The 22,734-nt window shown below is 41.0% G+C and overlaps 2 protein-coding genes across 5 annotated transcripts; both read right to left on the reverse strand.

The window, feature by feature from the left end:
• Positions 1–91: 91 nt before the first annotated feature.
• LOC117433699 (kelch domain-containing protein 8A-like) lies at positions 92–6,295 on the reverse strand. Of its 4 annotated transcripts, none has more exons than XM_034056146.3 (7): positions 5,986–6,295; positions 4,327–4,469; positions 1,851–2,376; positions 1,461–1,625; positions 1,066–1,284; positions 670–771; positions 92–546 (listed from the first exon to the last, which is right to left on the reverse strand). In XM_034056146.3, exons 3-7 carry the CDS (start codon positions 2,224–2,226, stop codon positions 344–346), a joined length of 1,065 nt encoding a protein of 354 aa, XP_033912037.2. In that variant the 5' UTR covers positions 2,227–2,376; positions 4,327–4,469; positions 5,986–6,295; the 3' UTR covers positions 92–343. The 4 variants fall into 4 exon arrangements, with proteins under 4 accessions (XP_033912037.2, XP_033912035.2, XP_033912039.2 ...); XM_034056144.3 differs by having other exon boundaries at positions 5,821–6,295; XM_034056148.3 differs by lacking the exon at positions 4,327–4,469.
• A 1,719-nt stretch (positions 6,296–8,014) lies between these two features.
• LOC117966050 (lamina-associated polypeptide 2, isoforms beta/delta/epsilon/gamma-like) lies at positions 8,015–17,822 on the reverse strand. The gene is made up of 11 exons (XM_059004899.1): positions 17,171–17,822; positions 14,150–14,282; positions 13,627–13,755; positions 13,438–13,514; positions 12,866–12,925; positions 12,597–12,755; positions 11,371–11,466; positions 11,007–11,210; positions 10,500–10,559; positions 10,009–10,094; positions 8,015–9,038 (listed from the first exon to the last, which is right to left on the reverse strand). Exons 1-11 carry the CDS (start codon positions 17,372–17,374, stop codon positions 8,702–8,704), a joined length of 1,545 nt encoding a protein of 514 aa, XP_058860882.1. The 5' UTR covers positions 17,375–17,822; the 3' UTR covers positions 8,015–8,701.
• Between the last annotated feature and the right edge of the window lie 4,912 nt (positions 17,823–22,734).

A 22,734-nucleotide genomic window follows, 5' to 3' on the forward strand; every position in this document is an offset into this window, starting at 1 on the left:
AGGAAAAAGCATTTGTTAAACACTTTGCCCGTTGCCAAGAAATGAGAAAGCATCACCTTTATATTAAAAAAAAAAGATAAAACACAGGAAAAATAGCATAAAGCATTTATTTGAGTTTTTAACAGTATTCTTAAATAGATAGATTGGCACCTTATTTTGTGTTTTACAGCATCTTTTGCGTATATACCCATTTAAATCCATTTTAAAATACAAAAAAAAAATCTCTTGGGGCTTCAGCTCAGTCGCTCTTCGTAACGGGTCTTTATAAAGGCAGGGAACACAAATCCACTTCAACTGCAGCTTAGCAATGTTCTGAGAGGGAAGGGTGGGGGGGTAGTGCAGGTCAAGGCCCCTCCCCCTCCTGCACACTCAATGCCTCCACAGCGCAGCTTGGGCCCTGGCTGACCCCGCCCACCACCAGGAGGCGGTCGTGGAACATGATGCTGGAGGCGGAGCATCGGGGGGTAGGGAGGGAGGGCAGGAGTTCCCATTTCTTCTTCCCAGGAAGAAAAGCTTCCACAGAGCCCAGCACAGTCGGCTGGTTACCTGGAACGAGAGCGGCGAGCCAGCAGTCAGCCCGACAATGAACAGAGTCAAGTAACACAGCGGTTTAAAAGTCATGTGTGTTTAAGGTCTTTCCTAGGTAGACATTGTTATACTTCTCCTTACCCAGGCCCCCTGCCACGATAACCCTCCCACACAGGTAGCCTGACGCAAAGTCAGCACGCTTGGTCTTCATTGAGAGAGAACGCTCAGCCTTGAGCCAGAGTCCTGTGAGAGAGAGAGAAGGGGGGAGGGGGAGAGGGGAATTCTTAGAACAGAATATTGAGCAGAAAGTTCTAATTTTAAAGGGACTCCTGCATAAATTAAGCAGCGCATAGTCGTACCCTTCTGGTAAATAATGTCCTACTGGTTTCAGATGGATAGACAATCTCAAGTAGCAACTGCAGTAGTACTATAGTACTCAGTTAGTAAGGCTGTGAGTGGCTTTAGTAGTACAGGATTAATAGGGTAATAGTAATTTAGGTGCTTTTTCCAAAGGGTGGCTGTCAGCGTGTGCCGTACCTTGCTGGATGTCGAAGATGTTGATGTTCTTGGTGAATTTGGGCCGCTGGTGGACCCCCCCTTGCCGGAGCCCCCCCAGGCAGTACAGACTCCCCCCCTCGTCCAGGACCAGGCCCGAGTAGGCCCTCTTGCTGGGGATGCTGGGAAGGGGGGCCCACGAGCGGCTCTCCGTGTCAAACGCCTCAAAAGCGGCGACCGAACGCTTTGACTGCCGTCCACCTGTAAGGCGAGTTCAGAACAAGATCACCACACAAGACATTCACGGCTTCCATAGCCTTTCAACACTACTTACATCCCCTTGGAAGCGAGGTGCGTGTCTCAATTGGATTCCCCAGGCTGAATAAAGAACAGTGTACAATGGGAGCTCTGAGTTCCAGGGTGCTGGAGGCACTCACCGAGCACGTAGATCTTGGAGCCCTGGATGAAGGTGGTGGTGTCGTAGCGGGGGGTTGGCATGCGTGGCAGGGTCATCCACACATCCTTGCGGAGGTCATACTGCTGGAGGAGGTTCTGGGGGTACAGGTCCCCCCCCATCCCTCCTGCTGCAAACACCCGGCCGTCTGCAGCGCAGAGACAAAGAACAAAGAACAGTGGAGGCATTTCAAAGGGAGCAGGTACGATGTCTCAAAGAGTGGACACATTGTTCTGATAGCATTGCTAATAAGTCCTAATTGCTTAAATGGTTTTAAACTGAGTTTCGCCTGCCTGTTAACATTAAAACTAACATTTTTAATTTTTTTTTTTTTTTCTATACATGGAGCATTAGCCCCGGTGCTGCTTCTTACCTTTCACAGTCACAGAGATTCCCATAGCTGCTGCTCTCAGAGAGCTCCTCTTCCTCCACTTGCCTTCGTCTGTGTTGTACACCTCTACGGCCTTGAGGGGGCGCTGGTCTGGCCCCATGCCTCCCACCACAACCAGCCGCTTGCCCAGGACGGCTGTGGCTGCCCCTGCACGGGGCGTAGGCATGGGAGGCAGGCTGATCCACTGGTCCACCTCGGGGCAATACAGCTCCAGGGCACTCCTCGGGCGCCCGCTCTCGTCGCACCCCCCCACCACGAACAGCTGCCCCCCCGCCTCCACCAGGGAGTGGTAGACGCGTCCGCTGGGCAGCGGTGCCAGGCTCTGCCAGTGGAACTTATCTGCGCCAGCCACCGCCATTCTGCCTGGCTTTCTCTCTTCAACAGTGCAGGCTCCGTTCAGTGCGACAGCGCCTGCCGTCCCTTAACATCGCCTCGGACACACCCGGGGTCAAGCCCAGCCCAGTCCACAGCTCTCTCCCTCCTTCTTCTGCAAGGCTCAGAGAGTCCCCTGAAAAGGAGATAAGAGAATCCGTAAGGGGGAGCACAATATTTGGATTTAACGGCTTTTTATTTGGCTGTCGTCAGAAAACCACCCACCACAGACACAGCAAATCTTTACCACACTAGAAATACTACGATGCTCCCCGTAGTAGATCCAGTACTACAAACAAGGATATATTAATTTGAAGTAGTTTGCATTCAAGTTAATGATGTAGTAAACCATAGCAATCAATGGAAGTGCCTTTTGTGTAATTAAAAACGTACTGGTGATGTACAGAAGTAAAAAATATTTCTATACAAATATGGTCCCTGTTCACACACCATGAAGACATAACACACATATAAACAGCAGAGGTCCTCACAGTAATTCACCCAAACTGCAGCTAAATGAATAGCACCACTGGCAAGGAAATCAATGAGCATGCAAATAAACTAACAACTAATTAACAGCTTGCTGCATCTGAGGATCCAGCCACCTGCGAGAATGCCAATTGTTACAGGACCAATGAACTAAAGGCGTGTGTGCATGTGTGTGTGTGTGTGTGTGTGTGTGCGTTACTGTAATTGGTGGAAATTGCTCTCCCATCCTGACCTCCTCGCACCCCTTCCACTCACATGATCTCACTATAGGTCACTGTGAATTTAAACTCAAAGGCTGATGGCACTGACCCTGGCTGCAAGCATATAACTGATTCACCGTTATGGAAACAAGACTCCTATTGCGTAGCAGTTTCACCCTTTCCCGATTTTACTACGAGGTTGATTAGCCCCGGTGTATAGGTAACAAGCTCAGGTGTGCCTTGTTAGACTGATAGTAAAACCAGGAATGGATCAAACTGTTACGCAATGAGATTATGGATCGTGTGATATATACAAGCTGCATTTCCCTGTCACATTCAGTCATGATAGGTAAGACTTGATGGAAGCTGACACTAAGTGCTCTATACACACTTTGCTGTGTCACATGTACCAGTCCTTCTGGGTCATTCAGCACAGGCTTCCATACCGATTTTCACCTCCATTACAAAGAATAAGGCTTAATGGAGGGGTAATGTATGCATGTATCCCTCCAGAACAATTCAAACACCTTGCAGACTTGTCAAATCTCTGCTGTCCACAGTGCCCCTAGACCCTGTTAACACTGGCAGACATCACAAATGTTGCAAACCATTGATAGCAGTGAATGTAATAATTATTTAATGAAAATACCACATGCCTTGCACCCAGCCAATGAAAGAGGCGGACGAAAAGAATAAATTAGCCACAGATTCTCTGACGTGTATATGGTGGGTTTCCATAGCAACAACAGCATATTTTTAGGTGCAAGTCTTAGTGTCTGGTACAGTTTGAATAATGGATTGCAAATATCTTTTTTCACATAGAGCAGCACTAGCTCTAAATGTCATTCAAGTCAAATTGTATTCATCGAAATAGAACCGAATCTGGAATTCCTGTCAGTTGGCATTTTCATGAATTCAGCATGTTAAGAAATACGAATGCAAACATACATTTTACCACAAAACGATGAAAGCAGCACTGTACATCCATGCCAGAGTTGAGTAACCCACTTATATAGCTATATGATACCTACATGTGTGCTTCCAAAATATGACCCTATTGGCTTTGAGTTCATTGTAGATCATTACAATAGGACCTCTGAGGTTGAGGTTATTTTATTTATTTCTATTATTTTTTTACAAGGAATCCCAAGCTGATCTGGTGGTACCTCTACTCTCCAGGAACACGAATCTCATTGCTATAAACCAGTGCACCTTTTTATACCAGGTATATCCATTGGGTATACAGTTGAATTTGTTCCCCCTCCTGGTGTTGTATTCAGCAGGTGGGAAGATGTTGTCGATTTTGTTGAAGTTAATTAGCACACAATAAGTGCTCACATAATAAACGGCTCTGGTATTTCCACCCGTATCATGTTTGTTTTTTGGTTTTTTTTTACCTTGGTCCTGGCGTCTCCTCCTAATGCTAATACCACATTAACATTACAAATCGATCTCAGAGTCATTTCCATAGCAACCGTGACTGCAGTCTTCTTCAAAATGTCAACAAGACCGTCATAATCATGTGAGGTAGATGTCAGCTCTGGAATATATAAATAAAATCAGTGGAGGAGCAATAAGCAGGTGCAACTGCGCATGGGCCCACGCACTCAGAGGGACCCGGAGGGGTTCGAATTTTTATTTATTTATTTTTTTTGTTTGTTTTTTATAACAATGATACTATACTTCGCCTTTATATTTGCAGATGTTACACATTTATATCCTCCCTCGTTTCAACAGGTATCGCTATTGTCTTCTTTAACTTTGTTCCACGGTGGCGGGGGTTGGGGGCTGGTACGAGGCACGTCTTCATGGAAGGTTTTGGGGTATTATTCAGCACAGACATGTGCAGTTACATTTCTGTGTGCACGACTCATCCTGTCGTTTAACGGAAGCTGTCGGGTCCTGCTGCGGGCACCAAAATAAACTACAGCAAATCAACATGCCTGCATTTCTGATTTAATAATAACAACAATAATAATAATAATAATAATAATAATAATAATAATAATAATAATACGGAATAAGGAATCAGTTTAATAAGGAATCCGTGACCTTTCTCTATAGCTTCCCTCGCACTCACCCCGTTCCATTGGCATAATGTTATCTGGCGTAATAATGCAGTATGCTGGTGCTACAACAATGTGGAAACAAGACAAACATTTCACACTTCAAATGAAGGGCTAGTTACAAATGTATTGCATAGTTTATTGCATAGAAGGGTACTTCAATATAGATTTTTTTGTATATATATATAGCAATTATAGAAAGAGGGGAAAACTATACTGGAGGATATTATTTGGGGAAAAAAGCATACATTGCTATTTTAAATAAGGCAGATGTTACTACCAGTAGATTTTTACTGGCACTGATGCAGCTGATTCCACTGCTGCCAGTAGCTACACAAAACAAATTCCTAATATAAGCACCCATTTCATTTTCTCTAAACTTAGTCAATAAAGTAGAAGCATTTTCTTTCCTAGTCCAGAGGCAGTAGTCTTTGGGGGGCTTCTTTCTAGCAGTAGATTTTGTACTGGTGATAGGAAACCCCCAAGACTGCTGCCAGGAAATTTTCTAATTTTATTAACCACTTCGTTTAAATGAAATGACACACGCTGGTAATTAAAACGCATGCCCGTCATTACCACACAGAAATACCAATGCTGTTTATTATGAAAGGTAGGGCACAAAAGCGCGCTATATGTAACCTAACCTAGTGCTCAGTTATTTACAAATCTCGGTTAAATATTTAAAAAATAATATTCATATTCCTACACCACTTTGTGAAGTTTTTTTTTTTTTTTTTTTTTTTTTAAAGATAAATAAATAAATAAATAAAAACACGTTCAGCTGAGCTGCATAATTTAAAAATATTAAAATTACGCCATACATACCTTTCAAGTTTTCAAGTCAGAGCCGACCTGGTCATCAGTTTGCATTGACCTAATGTATAAAGTGACCTCCCACGGTGTCAGTAACACGCGTATATATCAAAAACCTTCCCAGTATTTAAATGTATCCCACAGCGTGGTGCTTGAATCTTCACCCCAGTTTCTTACCTGCTTTTGTAAGTGAAATAAACAAATCAAAAAATAAAATAAGCAATCCTGAGCAATAAAACTGACAAGCAATACTGTTGCAAAGTCCGCTGGCGACTGATTCGCTCGTATGTGTTACACAGCCTGTATTGTGTGTACGACTAGACTGAACGCTCCGGGTGGAGTCAGCAGTCTCGGGAGGTTTACCAATCCAGCCTCTGAGCTTTACTCTTCAGATCGAAGCAGTGTGGTCGTCCCTTATAAACAGGGAATTAAAAGGATGTCTGTCAGCCAGGGGACGAGAGGAAAGCGTGCCTAACCACTCAGTAACCTGGAAGTTAACGACCGCAACCCTTATACAAGTACCTGCCTGTAACTCACAGAACAGGCGATGCTGAATTACTGTACCACAACTGAGAAATTGTCAGAATTGTCTTCCCTTTTATTTAGAGACATTGGGAATATATTTTTCATTAAAATGTAAATCGCTTGCATTTACCTGGCATGAAACATTTGTTGTACCCTTTTTGGTCAGACTTACTGTAGATTAGTCTATGGGACTGCATTTTGCTGGTGACCAAACCCCTATAACAGCCTAACCAAATGTACAGTGCCAAACCTAAACCTTTTCTGCCTTTGAATTGATTATGACTATAGAAAAAATATAATTGAGCTCCATTCCCCATGGCAGTTTCTTAAATAACTGTCAGATAAAAAGTTAAGTGCTTTTTATGCTAATTCCTCTCCTACAAAACTTGTCAGAGGCTTTGGAGACAGAAATAGCTTGCCTCTGTTCCCTCTTGCTTAAAAAAAAAACAAAAAACGCCAACACCTCACCATTTAAATATAACCAATTATCACAGTAAAAGAGAGAAAAAAGATGGCACTTTACAAGTACTGTGCTGCCAAGGGATTACATTACAGTTTCCTCTCGCGTCACCAGCGGAGCTACATTTGGCAGCTGAGAAAGCTTTGAACTTTCCAGTGTAAACATGATCAAAATGCAGTTCTGAATGTGCTGGGGGCAGGAAGCAGAGTAAGGAATTAAAAGCCTGAACATGACAGAAGTCAGCAAAAGACAAGACCTACAGCTATGACCAAAGGTTTTCCATCACCTAGAATTTTAGGATTCAGCCATAATAAAAATAATAATAAAAAATATATATAAACAATTTAGATGTTTTATTTCACATGCATGTTTGCAAAAGTCTACCAGAAGCCATAATAGTAGTACAGTATTTCACGTTAGATTTCAAAATGTCATTTTTCAATTTGGCAGTTTTTCGTTACGTATATGGACAACTACAAAGCGGTATGTAATTCAATATTTTAACGTAACATTAATAAGCAGGTTTTAGTCAACTTTATGAAGCAAAATTTGTTAATTCTATAGGGCGATGCAAAACATTTGGCCATAGCTGTATACAGTGAGGTTCTGAACCAACTAGATCTAGTTTCTGAACCCTTCCTCTTTAGACTTACAGGCAGCATGGTTAACCTGTGTTGATCCTACAAAACAAAAACAAAACTAGGAACTGAAAATCGACTTGTGAACAATGACATTATAATCTCTGATTGCATTTCACTCTCAAGCCTTGCATACTTATCAAAACAGGCCTTTATTGGCGCATTTATGTTTCATTAATTCAGCTCATTGTCTGAACATAAAATATAGGATATGTATTGGTTCAGAATGGACAATACAATGGAGTATTCCAGAAGGTAAGGAGAAACTCAGAGAGGTGAATTCTGTAATAAATTAAATCTACACACATACTCTCTTGCTTTAAAATAACTCTGAAGAGAAGGAACTGGCAACTGAGGCAGTAATGCACAACGCTTTGAGTGGACCCATCAAACAAACCAATACCCTTCTCTTTGTTTGACAGCTTGGGATCTCTGGGGATTAGGAGGCAGCAGCAAACATTCTGCCTCAATCTGCAGATTGATGAAAAAAACAAAAAGCAATTCCTAGCTGAGATCCAGACAGCCAGTTTAATGACAACCCCTCCCCCTTTAGACAGCTGGCTAAAAAAACAACAGGCACAGATTAATTACTAAATAAATCCTTTATTAAACTTTCATATTGCATACGTATATAATATTAAAATAAACACACACACACACATCTGGTTACTGTACAAAGGCCAAATCTAAAATGCAAGAACAAAAATTAAATAACACACAAGGGATAGAATGGACGCCTTCCTTAAAATCTAATTCTGAAAGTGGAGAAGGGGGAGGCGGTAAATCTCTCAAGAACTTGGATGTACTGCATTAAACAGGGTTATTTAGCTGAAAACCAGGACCACACACGGCTAGCCAGCCTCCATAAGACTCATTCCAGTGCTTATATGGAGAGAAACAATGAAGTGTGAAACTCTTAGAACTAACTGACCTTCGCCACCTGGCAGATGCGGTACATTTCATTATGACTAGAAACCGTCATGAATTGAAAGAGGCAGATACTACAGTGTACACTTCCCCCAGCTGTAGCCTATAAGGCACATTTATATTAGAACCTCAAAACAGTTTAGCAGCAAGAACTTGCATCTTATTTGCCAAAAGGATAGATTGAGTGTAGGGTTTGAAAACTGAATCTGTTGCTTGTCAATTGGGAAACTTCCAATGGCATCACTAAACTTTAGAGGCTGTAGTAGAAACGGTCATTTCCAATACTTGCTAGCCCCATTCCCTCACCCCTGGTTCCAGTTTAGGGTTTCTGTTTTGTATGCCGTTACTCCTGCACAGCGAGGGGTGGTGGCGGAGTGTCCTGTGTCTCCTGTGTCTCGGGTGGCGGGGTCAGAGCTTCCTGCAGCATCTCCTCCACCTGGCTGGGGTTCTCCAGGTAGCTACTGAAGGGGTTGTCCTGGTTGGCCTCCATGGAGTGGTAGATGAGGAAGAGGAAGCCTGCGATTGCAATGAAGACCGCAATCTGGACCCAGATAGGAATGAGGTGCCTGGAGGCAGGCGGCTTCTGGTCTCCTGTGGCAGGCGATTGAGTGACCAGCTCGCTGTACTTGAACTGGACAGGCCGCCCAGCCGCTCCTTTGATGGGCCTGCGACGTGTTGCACTGGGAATTAAACAAATCAATACACATCATGATAGGATACAAAATTATACTTGCCTATTCAGAAAATATTACTTTGATTAAATAACTGCAATTGGAAGAGCTAGCCACTGGAAGGCACTAAGTAACCGACTAGTTTCCTGTAGTCCCTTAATTAAGCTACTGCTTCAAGATGCTTTGTTTTTTCTTTTCTGATGACCTTTAGTTATTTCTATACAGACTCATTTGATTAGTTTTTTATATACTGTAGTATATTTACACTTTGATAAACTAGTTGCATTATATTTAAAATTAAACAAAATCAAGGCATTAGCAGCATGCATTGTCCTCCAACAGGTTTTAAAATACATGTTTAATATCCTCAACCAGACATTAACAATTACTTGAATAGGCAAAAGAAAACACAAATCATATTTGCAAGAGAACAAATGCAGAACAAGTTTTGCAATATGTATCATTTAAAATATTCTTATTTACTGCAACAGATTCCATTACCCCCACGGTGCCATTTTCAACAATCTCTTAAACCTACAGCTTTCATGTCATTGTAGCTGTGGGTGTAGGACCTGCACACAGTATATTTCTAGAGCAAAGTTAATTACGTTTTCCTTCGCACACCACATGAATTTCTGAACAGATCGCAACTATCATATGGCAGCTGTTCAAATGACTCAAGGATTGAAGACTAGCTAATTGCAATGTAGTTTCTCCACCTCTTCCTCTGTACAGCTTCTTTCTCACTTCTCATTATTTTGTCAGAGTACATTTTACGATTATGATTTGCAAATGGATTGGTTTTGAGTGGCTAGGGTTTGTGACCTTCAGTACTAATGCCGTCACAACGCTGATGCATTCGCTCAGGGATTCAACAGGTAGGCTTATAGATATAGATATCAAAATTACAGTAAAGCACTTCAAACCCATCTGCAATCACTGCTAGCTCTGAAATCCCTGGCTGGAGAGCTTTCCTTACCTGATGCCTGTCGGAGTGCGAGCTTCATCTGGGAACATTTCCTCCAACACATCCTCCTTCTCCGACTTGCTGCTGCTGCCGTCCACCTGGAGGAAAAAAAAAAGATCAAAGAGCCCTGTGGAGCAAACTGAAGAGTCAGACACAAAGACGTGGAGAGTGCTTCCATGACTAAGAGTTAGAGAAAGAAAATATTGCTGCTGTGCAGTTGAAAAAGGTTAGGAGGTGAACCGTTTTGTTGTCTACCTGCTAAAAGCAATTAAAATCAAGTTGTATTGTAAATCCACCTCCAAATAGAAAATGCACACCAAGGTCAGGTCTGAGGTGCAACAATTCAGCATGTATAGTAATCGGACAACAGAGCAGAAAGATGCAGAATAAGAATCAGTGTGGAAAGATCAGAAAACCTTTGTGTATCCTCCCCACCACCGCCACCATCAAGTGACAAAGCACTAATAAACAGTTGCCTTATTTTTCAGTGTGAAAAGAGATACCATGGGAGCGTTAGTTGGTGTTCTGTATGTCATGGTGTTCTTGTCCAGCATTAACTGTCCCTGGCAAAAAAAAAATTAACAAGCGGATTACAACAGTATTACATTGCTTTATAAAACAACTAACATATTTTCCTAATACACTAAAAACAAACAACAATGAAGGAAAAACAAGCAGCAATCTGCAGAATATACTTCACTGTGCAATTAGCAGCCATTTAAAACAGAGATTAAATTAGCTTCTCAGAATTTGCTTAAATTGACAGTACATGAATATATGGCATTTACAGCAGTTAACTGAATCATTTTTGATTGGGTCTGAAACATTTAGTCTATGATCAGTAACATTTGGAATTGGTTAAGCAACCTCAAAAATCACCACGTGTAATTTCAAAGGGGAAACAGAGTGAAGTCAAGTAATCAGATTTTCACGCCTCCTGATTGTATGTGCATAGATCTGTGTAAATGTCAACTACGCAACATTATCAGAATATCAAAACCACTCATCACCTTCCCCTTCATGTTGCCGGTACTGGCTCTCCTCTCAGAGCCCATGCTCCCCCTTCTCAAGGGGACAGGGCTTGGTGTAACGGGCACAGGAGACGTGATGTGCCCAGGGATTGGAGTGTCAGCAGATCTAACAGCCCCAGCGACTGGGGTAGCAGGAGACACAATGGGCCCCAGGGTTGGGGTAACAGGGGATCTGTTTGAGAGCTGCATCGTAGTAGAAAAACACATCATCTTATTTGACCCAGTTCTACAGTATAGTTTACCTCTTCAACACAAACATATATAGGTCAGGTTTTTTTTTTGTTTGTTAAATCAAGTCTGGTAAAAAAGTGCAATAAAAATGATCAATATTCCAGTCACTTTCCTCATCCACCATCTTGGCAATACTAAACGAAATGCCTGTGCCTGCAGAATCCCTGGTTGCTTTACTGCCCTCCAGCGACGTATAGAGCGGCTTCACCTAAAGCGAGAACAACATGTTGACCGAGAAAGATACGTGAGCAGGTAAATGCTTCAACTGAGCAGCCAAAGAACTGTTTGTACAGCGTAGACTCATTGGCTCCAGCAGGAGATCAAGTAGTCACGTGAAAACTGAGAACTACAAATTTACACAGTATCTAAACCCAACACTTTATTGACCTTCACACACTTTATCCAGTAACCCATCATCCTCCATACATTTGTTTTAAAATTACCTAATTATTATCATTGGAAGACTGCTAGGTTAATGATGGGAATATTTCCGAGACTTAAAACAAGTCACTGCTAAATGGCTCCCCTTTTCTGAAGGTTACAGTAATGTGTGTGGGTGGTCATAATTGCTGAATTTATATGGAAGGAGACAGATATAGAAACTCATATTAAAGTGCTTTTGAAAACACACTGTTCAGTGCTCTGTGTTCCAGAGAGGAACTAAAGAGGAGGGTGCCGTGATCAGAAGTATTCAAACTCAAACCACCATCACCACCACCTCCTTGCTTACAGAAGGCACACTGAAATTTCAATTGACTCACATTTAAAAAAAGAGTGCAAATTCAGTTCAGTAAACTCAATACTTGAGCCAGGAACAAGCAGGTAAGGGTTAAGCTGGAGCATTCAATGAAGAGAGATCAGTACCGAGATGTTACAGAAAACTAATTATGGGGTCTTGAAAATCCATCACACTCGATACAGAAAAGTCATTATGTTGAGGTTCTTAAATCCTGCAAATTCAATGCAGCGTAGTGTAGTGAAAGGTCAAAAGCATTAAGAGAGTTTGGGGTCTGGAAATTGAACATCAAAACTCTGATCAGAAAGTGCATTCAATAAAGACAAGAACCTGATGACGGGAGTGCCGACTCAGGCAATGAAAGGGAACTTGGTAAGACAGCCATCAGGGTTGGGGTCAATTCCAATTCCTTTTTAAAATCAATTCCCCATTCCAATTCCTTCAAAGGAATTATTTGGAAAGACTTGGAATTGGAATAAATTCAGAGAATGGGAATTGGAATTGACTCCAACCCTGACAGCCATTACCACTGTTGAAGTGCATTCCACCCGTTCAGTGTATTGTGAGAGCGCCACCCCGACACCATGTGCTCTGAACTCTACCGCCAGTGTGTTCTGCACTGCAGCGAAGGTATTCCGCATTAGAGGACTCGAGGCAGTAGCAGCAACACCGTTATTTGTTGCGGGCGGCGGGTACCCTGTGCTAGGATTTTTCCTGGGCACAGGAACACTCACAGACAGCACTGGCGGCAGCCTGGCCACCTAGGGAAGGAACGGCTTTGTTTAATTTAATTCAAATTAGAATTACAAAACAATTATCCAGTATGTGCCTGTGGTGTCTGATAAGCTCCCAAAGTAGTGTCAGTTTTTACCATCGAACAAGGGGCGAAACACTGAGGGAAGTACGTTTCCTGTTTTTGATGTTTTCTTACCTGTTAATGTAAGAGAAAATGAAAAGTAGGAAGTTAACCTATAGTGCTTAACTGAAACTCTCTCAAACTCTCTCTCATAAACATTACTCAATTGCCACAAGATGGCACTGCTGCTAAACAACCATTTCCGAATCGGCTTAGTGCACACTACCCAGCTTTAAAAGACTAACATTAAAAAAGAAAAACAGAAAAGGACACAGTAGCATAGATGTAAAAGCTCAAACTATTAGATGGTGTATGCACCTCGATTTACGAAGCTTAGCAAACAAGCAGCACATGTCACACTGTGCATAGACACAACACACATTCAATGCACTTACAGGCATCATCTAACATGTTTCATTGTTCTGTAGCATACTCCAAAACAGCATTGCAAAATTACCTCCTAGTTATGTATACACACTCCACAGTATGAAACAGTCTGAGCAGTGAATCCTGGAAAGGCTCAAGCTGCTATGCAATGGGAGATGGATGTCTGTATGTGTTCCACCCCAGTGATCAGTATCACTCACCCCGCTGTGATCGAGTTGGGCTGGGCTCTGTCCCACTTTGACTGTGACTTTCTTCCTCTCCTGCTCATATCGCGATGCTGAAGGAACACAGGAACATGTCAAGACTATTAGGCTAGGAATTTAGTAGCTCACAGTCCTTTAATTAGCGGAGAAGCTAAATGACCGCTGGGAGGTGAAGAGGACAGTTACCTCGCTCGTCTTCCTCGCTGTCAGAGTACCGCCCCACATCGCCGGTGCCGTTCTGCTTGACCGTCGGCACTGCTGAACCTGAGCCGATGAGCTTCAGCAGCTTCTTCTCATAAACGGGCCTTGTGGAACCTGTCACAGAAGACAAGATGATCTTCAGAATACCAGGGTCCACATAAACCTAACACTGATAATGCACACTATGAGCCAAACAAGAGCGATACGTATAGTAAATAATTGGAACAGGCTAAAACAGGATGCTTTTGACAACTAACGTATATATTACAGGTACAGGACATTAACCATTTATAAGTAAAAAACATTACTTTTGAGAGAGAATCCTAATGAATCCAACATGAAAGCTTACGAAGGTGGATCAAAATGAATTTATCCCTCATTCTGTTGAGGTGAAACAACAACAACAAGACCAAATGCCTCCGTCACATTTCCAATTCTAAAGAGTTTCATTACGACACAAGACCATTCTACAGTAGAGGTTTGTATGTGCATGTACCCTTTCTCTTACCTACAATGGGCCCAGGCTTGACTCCGTACTTTATAAGCTGTGCCTTCAACTCCTTGTCAGTCAGCTGGCTGATGTCCATCATTTCTGTATTGCTTTCGTCCTCGTTTTCCTCACCTTCGAGTGCTGCCTCCTGCTGGAGAGGCGAGGCAAGTCAGCACAGCTCAAACTATTCATGATCCTCGAACTGAATTTGTTCTTTGGTCAACCTGTCCTATATGATAATTTTGCCAGTTCAGTGGGACATGATAGGCATATTCTTGGCTATGACTCAATTGAAGCAGAAACACTGGCATGCAGCAAGAAGGACGTGTCAAGCAGAGGTCACAAAGCAAGCTGTTGCAACATGTGTGCATACGTTGCATGGTACATACGCCAGTACACTGCACAGGGCTAGAAGTTAACTTTTTAAGGCAGTAGTGAGGATTTGCTATAGACAATTATTTAAATAAAAACCTACCTACTGTTTTAAATAATCTGAATATCCCAAACTATCACATAGTAGGCCTATATTTAAATCAGAAAGTATTTATTGAAACCACCTTGTGCTCAACTAAGTAATGGAACTAATGCAATTCCTTGTCGAAATGTATTTTGTTTTATCCTTAAGTTCTACAAGCATGAAACCATATCTGTCATCTAAGCATATGATATGCCATCAGTACGGTTAACCAGGTTATGTTTCATCGGTGCAAATTAAGCGGTACGAAATTATCCTCTTCATTATCTGTCTTCAGTTGTTGACTGAGATTTCAGTAACTAACAAATCATACACACCTATAAAGCGATAATTAAGATTATTATTATTTTTTTTTTTTTTTTTTTAAAGTAACATGTGCATTGTATGACCTTATAAATGATAAGGTTACAACCACAACCAAGCTGTCAGAATTTTGATAAAGTAATAATTATCTACTTAGTAATAATTATCTACTTATTTTTAGCGTGGGTGAAACTAGGGTAAACATTATAACAAAACCGGAGCCGCCATTCTCCATGACAGATTAAATTAGCATTCTATAGACACTGAATAAACTTAATATCCTGTTAGGTCATTGCCTGTTATCTTTAAAAAATCACAATGTTTTTACAGCTTAATTTTACTTTTGGTTGAGAAAATAAACTTCATACCTTGAAATTGTATCCACATTGTGATTTGTGACATTTTGTACTTCACTGTTGAATACGATTTGCATTGTGGGCCTCGCGTATGTACATGGGGCAGTACAAACCTGAGTCCTCTAAATCGGGAAGTTCTATTAGCAATGGTTTCCCGCTTTATGAATGATAATATACAGGTTTAAAAAACTAATACCAGTAATTATGAACATGTTCACTCAGGGTTGGTCATATAAACTGCAGCGCAAGGGATCACAAAAAAACTACTGCATAAAAATAAAAAAAAATGGTTGCAAATTAAGAGTTTGGGGTAGCAAAATGCAAAAAATACGTTATCTTCAAGCCTTGGCACTGCATGGTTGTGAACTTTAAATCTGACCTCATGGAAGCTATCAGTTACTACTGCATTCCAACAGCTGCTGCCATGCTTAAAGCTACCATGTACGACTTCAGCTCTTCAGAGCAGGAGCTGGTCTGAATAGCCAGTGAGGGAAGACCCGTAGTTTGAAAGCTCCCATGGCACAGCAGTTTGAGCTATTCCAGCTTTTACTGTGAAATTATTACACAACTGAGCATAATTATACAGCTAGACATCTTACAATTCCGTCTCACAGAAAAAACCTGGAATAGCTCCAACAGCTACTCAAGGGTAGTCTTAAATTATTCCCTAAATAAACACTTTTCTACCAAAAGACCTTTCTCTATTGAAGCGCAAGGGGATTTTTACAGGAGGAAAGGCTTCTGTATTTCATATTTTAGCCGTCTTGATATCTAGATTGAATATCTAGTTCATTTACAGTCTCAAAAGCTAGTTGAAGCTACAGGGTGGCAAAGCTTCCTCACTGTTGAAACCTGCTGGCCGTTCATGTGCTACAGCTTGCAGACAGATGGGAAATAACTGAACTCTTTTGATGAGAGGGTAATTGGCCTTCACAAACATTTTGGAATATGCGTTACACAAACGATGGCCCGCGTTGAAAACTTTGCCTTCTTAACCTCACCTGTACTTTTGGTTTGCCATATGGTATGAGATTCCATCGAAGCTTTGTCTTTACAATATAACTACAGAAGAGCCTGGACTGGCATAAACTGCTGCAGGAAACAAAGCCACACACCATGCATGCCCTCTGACTTGATCAACTGGACGGCATTTCTTTGAGGAAGGTGTGCTGTAGAAGCAGCATAGAGCTTCGGTGTGTTCAGCAGAGTTATCAGTCTGAGCAGTTGCAGAAACTTGAGAAAGACACAGCGATCTGTCTATAAGGAGCCCGGCTGGAAACAGAAAATAGCCTGGCCTTTCTTTCTAGGATAAATCGATTTATTTTTATTAGGGTACAAGGGACTGCTGACTACAGCCATTTTCTTTATTGCTTTTCCTGTTACCTCCACTTCCCAAGTGTGATGTAGAATTCTCTTGCACAACCGATGGAATCTGAGCCTAAACTGCATTAGTATAAGACTATTTTTTTTGCCTGCCTTCTCATTCTGAATACCGGATCAGATTCCTACATCAACTCAAGAGGTTGACTGATCTTTACTACCCTGAATCTGCACGCTCCTGCTTTCCTGCCTTCCAGTCCTCAGCTTTAACTGCTTGAGAACCCTTCCACCCAGTCCCCATGACATCTCAGACCTGGGAGCCCCGATCTCTGTCTCTAACTGCATGTATCTGCCTCTCTGCATTTCAACAACAAGACAGAACTGCCTTCCATGACCATGTGCAGTCCCTTCATTAGCTTCAATACACCTTTCAATAGTTTATTCCGCAGCTGAACTCTCTACACTTAGCAGCCCTTTCCTAGAAGTTCATGTTAGAGAAAGAACTTGTACCTAGTTAGAACTCCATGCTGGTTAGAATTACACATGGTAAAGGCAAATTAAAACACTGTAAGCAGCGAAACTCACACTGTCACCTTGGTGCACAAGCTCATGTGCCTCCTCTTCATCGCTGGAGAAGTCAGCTACATTTTGATTGGTAATGTGTTTCAAATAGAGCTGGAGGTAAACCTCCTTCTTTTCGCTCAAAGGCAGAGCCACATCGTTGGCGATCAGCTCCGATTTCAGCCTCTCCTTAGAGAAAAGGGCAGGATCCTCCACAAACACAGGCATTTCCTTTCCAACTGTGGCTCAAAACCAAACCAAGAAAGCAGTGTGCCAGGTACAGAGCCTGCACCACTACAGTGCAGCCGTGTTGTGATTTGATCTATTTAACACTCAAACTGCAATGCAAACTGATGAACAGCAGTGCCAACAGCTGAGCACGAGGGAATCCATGCTAATGCACACAGGGAGGGGGACTTTTTTAAAGGGACAGTGAACTTTGTTGGCAGGAATCCTGTGCTCACAATAAGACATGTACTGGCGAGAGCACCCAGTTTGGTGAGTCAACTGCACTGAGATACCAAAGAACATTTACTGGCTGCCAAATTGCAAACTCATCTATGAGGTGGCACGGCTTCTTTCCCCACACAGAAAGGTTTACCACTTTCACCCTGAAGGAGCACAGCAATGTGCCAACACAATGTTCACACTGGGGACATGATGACACACGATCAGGCTGTATTCCTAAATCACAAACTTGCATTGAGTCATCCCCAGCCAGAGACTAGGGCGACCTTTTCTGAGGGTACTCCCACCTGCTTTACATAACCAAAAACACAGAAGGTACATTTCAATAACCAAATTCATTAACAAATTAGTGTTTCTATCAGACACCAGCCAACGGTTTGTGCACAATTCAAGGTACACTGAAAACCAAGTGTTAAGGAATAAAACATAAATCAACACATTATAAAGATTTGTTGCTGATTTAATATTTTTGCAGATGAAGTCTTCCTTGTATGTCCTTTACACTGTAATCTTTATTTGAGCACGTTTTGGGTATACAAGTATAGTCTAAAACAAAAGAAAGAATGTGTTAAATTTGATTTTAAAAATGAATTAATTGTGTTAATTGTGGATAACGAAGATATTTTCAACCTGGGTAGGCGTTGCACCTTTTCTCTCACGGTGGGAATTGCATTGATGAAATGTATAAACACTGCACAATGTTTGGGACGGCTGACTTGCAGAATCAATTGTTTTGTGGCTTTGTAAATTGCTCTGAAACAATAGGCGGACAGTGCTGGATATGACAGTTCACACTGCAACAAACGAGCAGAACTTTTCCAGCACGACAGAATTCAGTAGAACCCCCCGGCCATTTTATTAGAAACTATTCAAACGTTATTTGCATTATCCACTAGAAAACTGTCATCCAGTTAATGGTATAGTATTCATGTGAAAAAGATTATTGTGAACTAACGGCGTTATTATTAAGGCCCTTTTTAAAATGGTATTATGTTTTATTGGAACTAACACAAACAAACACGTCTGATGCATCTTCGCGGCAAATTCAAATTTGGTGATTTGAAATTGTGTAAAGATAAACGACATTTTTTGTTTTAAAACACTTAATCAAATATTTGGAAAATTACGTTATTATTATTATTATTATTATTATTATTATTGTAGTTGACTTGCAAATAAAACTATATTAAAGCACAACTTACTTAAATTACTGTTCACCGGTTAAACTTCTATTTGTTCAGTTCAACAAACGTACAAAAACATGTACATCAAATCTTACCTTTTATGTTCCTTGTGAGTTTATATATTAAAAACAAACACAGGACTGCGACAGTATATTATACTATGCTAATTCGTTTATATGTTATTTAATTTATAAAAACACATCGTCCAGTCTTCCTCTCTACCTTGTGTTTCAAACTGACAAAAAGACAGAACCCATTGGGTGTTATCACTTAAAAACAAAAGGGGGGATTATATATATATATTAAAAAGTTTATATTTTCATAACAAACCATATAGATCAGTAATGAAGGCTTCGCTTAAAATTTTGTACTATACAACGTGAAATGTATCTTGAAAAACGTGTACTATTTAGTTTTCTTAAGAAGTTCACAAAGCCACCCCTCCTTTTTGAATGGTGCTGCCCGCCCTTGCCGCCGCCTTTAAAAACGTTGTTCTGTTTTTCACCATCAGCTGTGCAGATTTAACTAGGGAGCAAATTGCACCTGTTGATTGCAGTGGACGTCCACTTTTCGTTTCCTTTTGGGTTTTTGTAACCAGCACAGATTCTTTGTTTACTACATTGAAATGTCTGCAGGACAAGCACACAACAGGCAGCACGAAACACGCTTACTAGGTGACTTTGCATGTTCTTATCTCCATGCTTATACCATTGGGTAACTGGTTTGTACCAGACTTTAGCATGCATTTCTGGCATTAACCATGCTCTCCTTTGATTTACCATGGTATCACTGTGCTTTGCTATTCTTTTACCATGAGCGGGTGTTTAAGTAAACGGTTCTTACTAAAGTATTGTGGATTTACTGCAACAGAGGGTTTTTTTCATTCATTCCCATGCAATTGAAGTCTTCAGGGCCTCGGGATGGTCTGTGAACACACAAACTCTCTTTGCTGAATCAGTCTTGTGCTGGCTGGGCATTCAGCCCTAGCGGGGGCCCCACATAAAGCAGGCTCCTGCACTAAGTGCATCAAGTTGTTATCGTGACCTAAAATTAGATGCAAATTCTGGAGCAGCAGCAGATCTTTAGCATTGGTTGGCTTCATCACCCAGCCCCCCCCTCCCCCCCAACACACACAACCCCCTTAATAACTTCAATGCATATATAAGGGCAAACTGCCTGTGAAGATCTCAAGTGCTCTTAAGGCATACTGGAAAGCAGGCATTAGCAGTTATTACATGAAATATCAAACTGTGGTTGCAGAGTCTTGTGAATATGAAGATGAAGGACTCTTCTTGAACCTGGCTCATTACACAATGAAACGAAGCAGTCTGTAGTGTTCTGAGTGGAATAATAGGAACTGAACAAGAATACTCTTGGCAAGCAAGAATCCATGGCATTCGGGGTCATTAATTAGTGGCACCTTTCAGCCATGCTTTATTGCCATTCCATTATTGAGTAATAATGGAACGGCTGATCTCCAGAGAAAACAATGGGAGAGCAGGGTCTGGTTGTTGTATTTGAGCATTGTCATAAAAAACAGACCAGTCCACTTACACAAAAGTATCTTTATTGATTGCTTCCTTGAAATACTAAGCAAGTTCCATAGAAGGATGGGGCCACCATTAGTGCTGTGCCATTGGAGGGCAAAAGGTCTTCCAGGTGCACAGCCCCAGCAATCAAACACAATCCACAGCAAGAAAAGAATACCGATGGACCAAATACAGGCACACACAATGAGTTGCATTTCAGAGGTACACGTGGTGCATTGAAAGAAAAGGCTGAGATGTAAAAAGGAAACAAAATCAGACTGCTCATCCCTAAAATAAACACGTATGTCAGCATTTTACCCAGCACGAAGAGACAGTAACACTACTACTAAGAAGAATATCCATACTCATTTTAATTAAACTCAGATTGAGATTCAGTCCCAATTGGTTAATACAGGGTCACATGACCAAAATTATTTGGGCTGTTGCCCTAAATTATTATTATTATTATTATTATTATTATTATTATTATTATTATTATTATTAAGGTGACTTACAGGTGTTACAGGGGAGTACAGGGTTACATTGCAATATTTAAATACAGTATAGCTTACAGTAAGTGCAAATAATATACTACTTAAAATGCTAAATGAAATAGGATGCAACAAGTTAGGTTTACAAGAGGTTATATCTACAATAACATATTAGTAGTGCAATAGTGCAAGGATAGTGCATCAGCTGAGGATCCAGTAACGGGGTGCGTAGATCAGGGAAGTCCAGTGCATAGTAGGAGGGGTAGATCAAGAGATCTACAAGTGCGGTCTAAACAGGTTTACCCCAGTTTGGTTGTTACACACATTTTCTCCACTAGCCAACAGAGAAAAGAAAACAGTAGCCCATCATAGTTTATTGTAATATACTTCACTGTTACACACTGCCAGCGCATGTTTAAAAATGCACTGTATACAACATTGATATAGCATTTCGATTTCAAGACCACATCACTAACATACTTTGCATACAAAAAAAATCTGAACAAAGTTTTTACCGCAGGAAAAAGTAGACAAAAATCAAGCAGCCTATATAGACTTAATTTGCCAAACTTAAATAAATGATCAATAAAATAATAATATGCCGTCAGCAGAAATGCAGATGAAAACTACGACTCCCGGAATCAATAACATGCTGTTCAAGATTTTAATTTTGTTCAACCGTTATGATGGATTTCTTTTTTTTCTGGTCACTTTTAAAAATCTCCTTCAGAAAACTGAATACGAAACCGAATGATGCAGTTTCCACTATTCAACACGTCACTCATAATCAAGCACGCAGTGGCACTGCTTCAGCAGGGGCGGGAGGGTATGAGCTGCTCCTCCAATTAAAACCAGGGCTCAGACCACGTCACCCGTCATTGCCAGTACTGTGGTTAATAGCGTATAGTTTATAACGGAGGCTTGTCTCCTCTGATGAAAAACAAACTCTCTGGGCTTCTCCAATTAGAACCTGTACTCAGATCACATGATCTGCTACTGCTAGTTCTGTGGTTAATAGCAGGAGTTTATAACGGAGACTTGCCTCCTCTGAGAAGCCAGTACTGCTGTTAATATAGGAACGTTAAATCTAGGGTTTGGGTTAAAATGTCATTTTTTCTTGCATTTTAGACAATATTTTTTTTTTGTTTTATTGAACATTATTATATTATAATGCTACACAACTCTCTCTCTCTCTCTCTGTCTCTCTCTCTCTCTCTCTCTCTCTCTCTCTCTCTATATATATATATATATATATATATATATATATATGTATATACTTTTTTAACTTTGAAATTTTGAGGAGGCATTGCCTCCCTTGCCTCAATGTACTGCATAGTGATTTTTATTTTACTTCTTGCATGAAGCATTTTCCTCTGTCTATTATTTCTATCAATATTTGCTCCTTGCATTTCGCTCTGTCTCATTATTATTGAATTTTGGAAACTGTGCATTTAGACGAAGCAGGTTAGACAAAAGAGTGATTTTGCCTAAATGGCCATTCGGCTGGAATAGAAAATGATGAGTGCTGAATAATGCAAATGAGGCACATAACGTGGATGTAATAGGCTGGAGGCGGAGAGACAGGATGGCTTTTTAAAGCTTAAGCGAAATATAAACAGTGCAAATTAGGCAGGGGTGCAATGCATAACTGGGTTGATTTCAGAGGGAAATGGGTTTGTCTTTTTCCGTGGCTCACTTAGATTCAATTGAAATATATTGAAGATATCGATCACTGTCAATCTCAACACAAAGACACTCACAGCAGGCCAGCCTTATTGCAGGTTCAGACTAATATATTGATGCAACAATATACTGCTTACGGACAGAACAATCTCTACAATATATATTCATTCAGACAAGGAGTTGTTTTTCTTGTATACCTGGTAAATTCAGGACAGCCTAACTCAAGTACTGTA

Source organism: Acipenser ruthenus, chromosome 30 (assembly GCF_902713425.1).
Source record: "Acipenser ruthenus chromosome 30, fAciRut3.2 maternal haplotype, whole genome shotgun sequence".
Taxonomy (NCBI): Eukaryota; Metazoa; Chordata; class Actinopteri; order Acipenseriformes; family Acipenseridae; genus Acipenser; species Acipenser ruthenus.